The sequence below is a fragment of the Silene latifolia genome, unplaced genomic scaffold (assembly GCF_048544455.1).
Source record: "Silene latifolia isolate original U9 population unplaced genomic scaffold, ASM4854445v1 scaffold_119, whole genome shotgun sequence".
Taxonomy (NCBI): domain Eukaryota; kingdom Viridiplantae; phylum Streptophyta; class Magnoliopsida; order Caryophyllales; family Caryophyllaceae; genus Silene; species Silene latifolia.
In genome coordinates this window covers 1409772-1419152 of record NW_027413127.1, presented here as the reverse complement: position 1 = coordinate 1419152, position 9381 = coordinate 1409772, and the positions used below count along the sequence as shown (strand labels likewise).

At 37.3% G+C, this 9381-nt stretch overlaps 1 protein-coding gene across 1 annotated transcript; it reads right to left on the bottom strand.

Annotated features, from left to right (window-relative positions):
• Nucleotides 1–4359: 4359 nt before the first annotated feature.
• On the bottom strand, nt 4360–8809 carry LOC141637477 (eukaryotic translation initiation factor 3 subunit F-like). The gene is made up of 6 exons (XM_074446946.1): nt 8486–8809; nt 6886–6965; nt 5798–6027; nt 5345–5466; nt 5133–5246; nt 4360–4651 (listed from the first exon to the last, which is right to left on the bottom strand). Exons 1-6 carry the CDS (start codon nt 8699–8701, stop codon nt 4562–4564), a joined length of 852 nt encoding a protein of 283 aa, XP_074303047.1. The 5' UTR covers nt 8702–8809; the 3' UTR covers nt 4360–4561.
• Nucleotides 8810–9381: the final 572 nt, after the last annotated feature.

Here is a 9381-nt window from a genome sequence, read left to right as displayed (position 1 = left end):
AAACGCTTTCCTCATTTACCTTCCGAACGGCTGAAATTGAAGTGTATATAATACACGGTTTTTCGGGATTCCGAGGTCCCGGAATAAAATTCTCCGGAAATTACATAGAAAGTTCCCCGGGTCAGATAAAGCGGCCACGCAAAGTTTGAGCATCAACGGAAGACATTTGGGGGTGCCGGTGTGCCACAAACCAGCATTCGCCGAAACTCGGATTATCGTGAAAATGTGTTAAAGCTCGTTATTAGAGGCTGAAATCGAACAGGTTGATTCCTGAAATCGAACAAGTTGATTCCTAAAATGAGCTCGGACGCGTGATTGAAAAACAGGGAGAAAAAGAAACGGGTTCCGGTACGACCTTCCGAACGGCTGAAATTGAAGTGTATATATAATATTCGGTTTTTCCGGATTCCGGGGTCGCGGAATAAAATTCTCCGAAAATCACATAGAAAGTTTCTCGGATCAGATAAAGCGGCCACGCAAAGTTTGAGCACCAACGGAAGACATTTGGGGGCGCCGGTGTGCCACAAACCAGCATTCGCCGAAACTCGAATTATCGTGAAAAATGTGTTAAAGCTCGTTATTTGAGGCTGAAATCGAACAGGTTGATTCTTGAAATCGAACAGGTTGATTCCTAAAATGAGCTCGGACGCGTGATTGAAAAACAGAGAGAAAAAGAGACAGGTTCCGGTACGACCTTCCGAACGGCTGAAATTGAAGTGTATATAATGCACGGTTTTTCGGGGTTCCAGGGTCCCGGAATAAAATTCTTCGAAAATAATACAGAAAGTTCCTCGGGTCAGATAAAGCGTCCATGCAAAGTTTGAGCACAAACGGAAGACATTTGGGGGTGCCGGTGTGCCACAGACCAGCATTCGCCGAAACTCGGATTATCGTGAAAAATGTGTTAAAGCTCGTTATTTGAGGTTGAAATCGAACAGGTTTATTCCTGAAATCGAACAGGTTAATTCCTGAAATGAGCTCGGACGCGTGATTGAAAAACAGGGAGAAAAAGAAACAGGTTCCGGTACGACCTTCCGAACGGCTGAAATTGAAGTGTAATACACGGTTTTTCGGGATTCCGGGGTCCCGGAATAAAATTCTCCGAAAATCACATAGAAAGTTTCTCGGGTCAGATAAAGCGGCCACGCAAAGTTTGAGCACCAACGGAAGACATTTGGGGGCGCCGGTGTGCCACAAACCAGCATTCGCCGAAACTCGGATTATCGTGAAAAATGTGTTAAAGCTCGTTATTTGAGGTTGAAATCGAACAGGTTGATTCTTGAAATCGAACAGGTTGATTCCTAAAATGAGCTCGGACGCGTGATTGTAAAACAGAGAGAAAAAGAGACAGGTTCCGGTACGACCTTCCGAACGGTTGAAATTGAAGTCTATATAATGCACGGTTTTTCGGGATTCCGGGGTCCCGGAATAAAATTCTTCGAAAATCATATAGAAAGTTCCTCGGGTCAGATAAAGCGGCCACGCAAAGTTTGAGCACCAACGGAAGACATTTGGGGGTGCCGGTGTGCCACAAACCAGCATTCGCCGAAACTCGGATTATCGTGAAAAATGTGTTAAAGCTCGTTATTTGAGGCTGAAATCGAACAGGTTGATTCCTGAAATGAGCTCGGACGCGTGATTGAAAAACAGGGAGAAAAAGAAACAGGTTTTTGTACGACCTTCCGAACGGCTGAAATTGAAGTGTATATATATAATAGACGGTTTTTCGGGATTCCGGGATCCCGGAATAAAATTCTCCGAAAATCACATAGAAAGTTAGTCGGGTCAGATAAAGCGGCCACGCAAATTTTGAGCACCAAGGGAAGACATTTGGGGGTGTCGGTGTGCCACAAACCAGCATTCGCCGAAACTCGGATTATCGTGAAAAATGTGTTAAAGCTCGTTATTAGAGGCTGAAATCGAACAGGTTGATTCCAGAAGTTGTAGTATACTCTATTCATACATACGAAGTATATAACATTTGGGTTTTAAAAAAAGAGAAGAAAAGAAACAAGAAAATATGTTGTTTCTTGATTATTTATTTTCAATACGCCTGATTCCATTACTTGCTTCCCATTACACCGTTCTATATTTCGATTAATGTTCTTTAAAAAACATAATGACGATTTTCTAAAGTTGTAGTAATATTAGGGTGTTAGAAAAGAGTATAAAAAAGGCTCTGCAATACGTATAACAATATATAACAATCATAATCTTAATCATCAATCGTCAAAATATTACTCTTCTTCTAACTTCTAAGTAAAACCCATTATTATTCATCGTATTTCATCAATAATCATCATCATCTTAACTATTTCATTACTTGTTTGATATTAACACAAAGATACCTAAATGAGCTGACCCAAACATAAATATTTCATTCTCACATATATAATTCTTGTTGTTATTTCTTATTTCTTGATTACTTATTTTCGATACGCCTGATATTGGGTATCGATAGATGATTACAATACGTCAGTACTCATGCTGAAACGTGCATCTACGCTAAAACCTACTGCCCGGTTTGTTCCATTGGTCAAAACAGCGACGACGAAATGCTATTGCGTTACAATATGATGACTCATGGCCCCTTGACCTTCACGTACAACGACATATCACATTTATCGAACATAGTATCCGGGCGTCATCTCCTCCAAGAATCAAACACACAAGATTACTACTTACTTGTGATAAACCAGGCAGACATATCACTGCAGCATATGCAATCGGGCGTTGAGGCACCATACATGGTCGCTGTGAAATGCGGTAGATTCAGCCATTGGGGATACCACGGGGTTACGTGTGAGGCCATGCGTAATCCAAATGATGCTCCTCCTATCTTGCTCAAACTTCCTCAAGTCGTGTATGAACAGCACATGGAAATGGTGGTACAAGTTATTGATCCTAAAGACGCCTGATAGAAGGTTTTCTTAGCAACTAGCTAGGTTGATATATTTTAGTTTATTAGATACTCCCTCCGGCTTGCTATTTTCTTCCCATTTCATTATAATACTTCTCACATATATTAGAGAAACGGGAAGAAAAATAAAAGCCACAGGGAATACTATATATGATATTCAGTTGTAAAGTTAGCTATGGAAAGTCAGTTAGTTATAAAAAGTTTGTTACTATATGTCTGTTCATCTAACAGATTAGGAAACTCCTCGTTGTAAGCTACTGTTAGGAAATAACTAATATTAAAATTAGATTTATCTTTAGATTTATATATCGCGATTTTTTTTTAAAAAAATAACTAATATTAAAATTAATCAAAAGAATTGAATAATTCCATGAATTGTGTTTTTTATGAAAATATTTTAACTACATCAATTTTTTTAAAAATATCTTTTTTCGTCACGAAGTTAATATTAGGAGATACAGTTTTTATGTATAGATTATTTTAAATGAAAATTAGTTTAATAAATGAAAATCTAATTTGTTTCCATATATAAGTTTGAGCATTTTGGAGTGAAAACTTTAGAGAAGTTGTATTCTATTAGTATATAGGAGGATTAATATTTATTAGTTCACTTCATTGTATTTTGATATTAAACAAAAAAATTGAAATGAAAAACTAATAAAAAAAATTATTTAAGTTTTGAATTTTTTTAGTGAATGTTTTTTTTGTCACGAAGCTAATAGTAAGCATGTGTCAAGTTATTCTCTGCAGTCATAATATTACATTACTGAAAAATTTAGCAGCTTATACTTTATTATTTAATATCAATTTTATTTTATTTTAATGAAAAAATCATAAGTAGAATTTATTTAAAAAATTAGAGTTCATTTATAAGAATATATTCATTGAAATGATAATAATGTAATGAAAGAAAATTTTATTTATTACCTTATTTAGCTAGATGCTTTTTGGAGGGAAAACTAAGAGAATTTTTATTCTCCTAGTAATAGGAGGATTTGTTTGAAGTATTCTTCCCTTAAATATTTTCCATCGAAAAATCATGCGTCGCTCCAAATATAATATTAGTAAGGTCGTTCATCTACAATAGGTGAGGAACATTACAACTAAAAAAAATAGTGAGGTCCTCCAAAAATCTTGTAAACCTCACTCTGAATTGTATTGAAGAAGGCAAGGCAGGGATAGAGTAATTATTGGTGCCAAGTCCTTTTAATTATTGGTTTTGGGTGTAGTGGTGGAGGCAGCGGCGGTGGTAGTGGTGAATGGTGGATGTAAGTCAATGTTGAGTATGGTGGGAGCTTAGGCTGAGGTGAGACACGTGAGAGCCCATTTTGATAAATAAGTTTGATTCCACGATACATACTTTAATTTTTGACACTGTTAAAAAAAATCCAAGAAAATTAAAAAATTGATAGTGCCTAGTTCTACGAGAAGGGAACAAAAGAGTTGCAGGATCGGAAACAATCCGCATTAAATTCATGTAAAGCATGATATAAGCTATCGCGTACATTAACAACGAGAGAAAATTTTCTCAGTACAGATAAAGATGATCAACAAAACCACTAAATAACGCTCGTCTCTAATTTGCGGAAACAAGTGTAGATCAATCAAACCGGTTGTGCACCTACAGCGCTTGTACTAGACTTACAAAATCTGAGCTGCAGTGTTTAACTTCTCGGCTACGCCCAGTTGTGTCCTAGTGATGCTAGATAGATACAGCATGAGAAGTTGGTCCTGGTGCACACAAATTAAATTATCAGATGATTAATCACAAAACTCGTCTTACGAATATACCTTATCCGCAGAAATCACATAGAATGAGCCCAAAATAATACTCCGTACTTCGTACTCCAGTAGCCAAGCTTAGTTAACATGCATTCTTATTATGACCTCATAACTTGTGGTGATTACAGACATCGGTCATTATGAAATATCATGTGTGTTTTTATCAATACAACCGTCCTAAACAATAAATTGACTCAAAAAAGGTTGTGCACTATTTTTTGCAAGGCCACATTAATTCATCCTCATAAACAGTATGTCTCACGATTGAAGTATGCGGACCTGTCTGTCAACAGGCACACTAAACTCAACCCTGACAGCCTACCGAGCAAAAAAGATCACTCATAGATACAAGTCTACAAGTAAAAAAAAAAAAAAAAAAAAAAAAACAGTATCTGAGTCAAGTTTAATAACAAGGATGCATCTGTCTCACCTGTAAGCTGTCATTGACAAGCTTATCAAAAGCAGGAGCATCGATCTTAGGTAGAGAGGACACTGCATCAACTAGGAACCGCCCAACTTCATTGTTAGGAGCGACACGTTGGTTCTGAGGAGTAAAAATTTCATCACCGGTATTAGCTAAAGAATACAAATATACTTTCTCAAATTGGAAGAATAAACAGGAAATATAATCTATGGTCTCACCAAAACATCATCAACATATCCCGAGATGTCATCGATGAGAGTGAGCAATCTCTCCAATGTGCTCTCCATCCCTTCCATGTCACTAGGAATTTTGTCGGCCATGGTTGATTTCAAAAGCTCATCTGCCACGAAGAGTAAGTAAATCAAATGTCTACCAATCAGAAGATAAAGAGCATCCATTTAAATGGAACAGTAACATTTACTCCATCCAATTTATAATGCCTCCATTTAAGCTACTCCGTAGATGGTAAGAAGATGTCGAGTTTAACCAATATTTTCACACAATTTCGAATATCAATTAATCAAAGACAACTTGTTTGACGATGTCTTGTTAGATATATTTGGAGAAATTAATAACCACAGATGACGTAGGTTGGCAACCAAAGTCAAATGAGAACGAGTCATTAGGGATGGAGGAAGTATAATGGAAGAGTTACAAGTTTGTGAGCGTACATCCAACTCTCTCGGCTTCAGACAAAAGAAGCTCTGCAGGAACTTCCTGAAACTGAGCAGCAAGAGCCTGGCCTCCAAGCGCCAAGTTCACAGATACAAAGGCTTTTATGGTCGGTACCCCGTTTGTAAATGCAGTGTCAACTGTGAGATGAATCGGGTTTGCAACTTCTCTTGAATAGAAATCATGAATCAATGCAGAACCGCCAGACACACCAAAACCAGTTGAGTACCTGAAATCACAGAAAACAAAATAAGTGTGTAACAAACTAACGATTGCGTAACTATTCCAAGGATATGAGGGCTCTAAAGTTGAATGAAGTACCAGGATACCGTCAGACAAATGCATAGAAAATGAAATGGTAAATACACATAAGCATGCAAAGCAGCTGTGCAATGCCCCAACTAAAAATTAAAAACATCAAAGATAATTCCCGTCATTTTTTTTCGTTTAAACCACTGAACTCCACTTCAAAAGCCAAGGTCGTCCAACAAAGCAAGTAGAAACTAAAACATAGCATGTTTCCTATCGGAATCGGATTACCAACATATCTTAGTTTTAAAAAGTGCACCTACCCAAACCTCATTGAGGCACTAGCCAAAACACCTCAACTAACATATCAAACATGATGCACTACAGCAGCACTATTATGCAATTATTTCCCTGCTAAATCATTTGTTATGCTCTTCGCTTGTTCACATTATCCCCAATTTGTAGTCTTTTACATCTTAGCCCTCCTAAAAATTCACATAAGGATATCGTACTATTATTGCACAGAGTCTAATTTTGAAAATACAAATTAGTATACAAAAACAGTACAACTCATGTCTATGAGGCGAGCGCCTTAAGTCTCTTTGCCATGGGCACTCACGCCTTGGTACTCCTTGTTCCTTTTCAAACTAAGCTACACATAAATCAAGACCAGTCGGAAAACCATAGCAAGCCTTGGCCTTACCACCAAACATACAATACACTTAAGAGTCTCTAAGCACCAAGCCACACAAGAGCTCAATATCAGCCAAAATGCATGATACATATGGAGAACAATAATAATAACTTGAACAAAATTAAGTCTTGATGCGAAACATACCATCCAACAATGACTTCCTTTGGATTCACCTTTTGGTGCGACGTAAGCATATTATGGTGATAATCAATGTCCAATGCAACCTGAAGAAGAATTACAGAAATTCAACACAAAAATCTGTAAAATAACCAAAACTAATACAGAAATAACCAAAAAAACAAAGTAAAGAAATTGAACACAAACCACACAGAATCTAAGTGTAAAAAAGAAAAACATTCCTATCACCTAATCCAATCTAACGTTATAATAACACGAACAATGCAATACACTTGCTTTAACGGTTTGGGCAGTGGGTATAGCAAGGTTTTAGAACACCCAAACATTCCTTCTCTTCCAAATGTGCCACACACCAAAGGCAAGTAAAGACAAGCACTAGCTAGAGTGAAAAATAAGGTTAGTAGTAAGACAAGAGGACCCAATCTTCTTACTACATACATACAGTCTTGGCTTCCAAAACCGGCCAAAAAAACCCCCAGCTCTCCCACAATCTTTTGGTCCCCTTAGCAGTGTTTCGACTAAGATGAATGTAGATGCCTTTTGGATTTTGGGAAAGCGGGTCTCTCTTTCACTTGTAAAAATTATCCAGCTTTTTTAGATTGATGGTGGATAGTTGAAGGTGAAGATTGACAACACACTCATGGCCGAAGCTTTAGCTATCCCACTGGCTCTTATTAAGGCTAGCAGCAAGGGGAGGAGGAACCTAATGATCACCTCGAACTGTGAACGGGTTGTCTTTCTCACCAACAGAGGACATGAATATCCTAAAATGCTTTCTAATCTGATAGCTAATTGCAGGGCTGATGGTTCATATCCCAGGGTATCAGCTTCAATTCAAAGAATGAAGTGCAAACACGGCAGCTGACAAACAAGCCAAGGAAGCTAGAAAGAGCATGTAGGAGTTGGTGACTTGGTGGGGCAGAGGATATAGATAACCCACCAAGTTATATTGAAAATTTTCATTTATACTTATATCATCAGTTTGTATTCGTAACTACGAGGGTCTCCTACTAAGCTACCAGTGAAGGTTTTATTATGCTTTATTTCGTTCGTAACTTACTTATACATTCTTCAATGCAATATACTAGATACAATAGATAAAAACAGCACAAACTTGATAATTTGCATAATTAGGCAAAGCGAAATCAACTGTAAGCAAAAAAATCGAAAGAATCGAAACCAAAAAGCCACAGAATCTCAAAATAACAAAAGCAAAAACACCTAATCTAACATAATAACATCATGAACAATGCTACTCTATATACTAACTACAATTATACAATAAAGAAAACACAAAACACATAATAATTCGCATAATTAAGCAAATTTAAATCAAATACTAGTATAACTGTATAAACGAAAAATCGAAAGAATTGAAAACCAAAAAACATACAATAGTTCATTAATTAGCATAATAAGATTAATAGCATGATGAACAGTGCACTATACTGCAGGCAATACAGGAAAAACACCATTAACAGTTGATAATTAATCAATTCGCATAATTAAGCAACAAAAAATCGAAGAATTATGAACAATGCAACGAACTAGATGAAATCAACATAACACAATTAACAGAAAAATCAAGAGTAAGCAAAAAATTAACCTCATCAGAGGATTCGGTATGAGGAACAGCATAAGAATTGCGAACATCGACGGTACCATCAGGTAAAACGGATCCAAGGAGGGTACCGATAACCCGATCAGCTTGATCGGGTCGGCGAACAAAACAATCACAAATATTAAAGATGACAAGTGGATGTATTTTTGCGGTAATTGCTCCGCCCAATTGAAGTACGGTTTTCTCCCTCTTTGCCGCCATTGTTGAGCTCTGAAACTGGTTTTGTTGTTTTTGAGAAAGAAAAATTAGGGTTTTGAAAGGGGAAAAAGGCGTAGTAGAGAAGACGTCTCTATTGTTTTCGTGATGTTTTAATAGTTTTTGGATTTGGATTGGATTGGTGCTGCGCCTTGTAATTTGGGCTTTTGTTTTGTGTAGTGGGCTTATGGAGTCCGAATTCGTATTGTGTAGTGGACTAATGGAGCCCGGTTATATTAAATTAATTAAATCTAAATTATTCTATGAGTCGGTTATATGTTTCTCCTATAGAAAACGTTTTAGAATTATAGAACCGGTTGTATATATTTGTAAATTTAAATTAGACCTGGTAAAATTAACCTGATCTGGAAAGGTTGATCTGAGATCCGAAATTGACCCAAAACTGCCGCACCCGAATGACACCTGAAACCCGAATTAAACCGACCCGACCAGAAAATGATCCGAGCTTTCATAGACCCGTATTAACCCGACTCGAAAGGACTCGACCCGAAACGACCCAACACGAAAATGACCCGACAAAACATAACTTTAATTGGCCCCAAAAGACTTGAAATGCCCTTTTCCTTCTTAATCATTGACCCGAAAATGACCCGACCCCAAATAACCCGATCCACTTGACACGAAACAACCCGACTAACAAACCCGAAATAGACAAGTAAACCCGA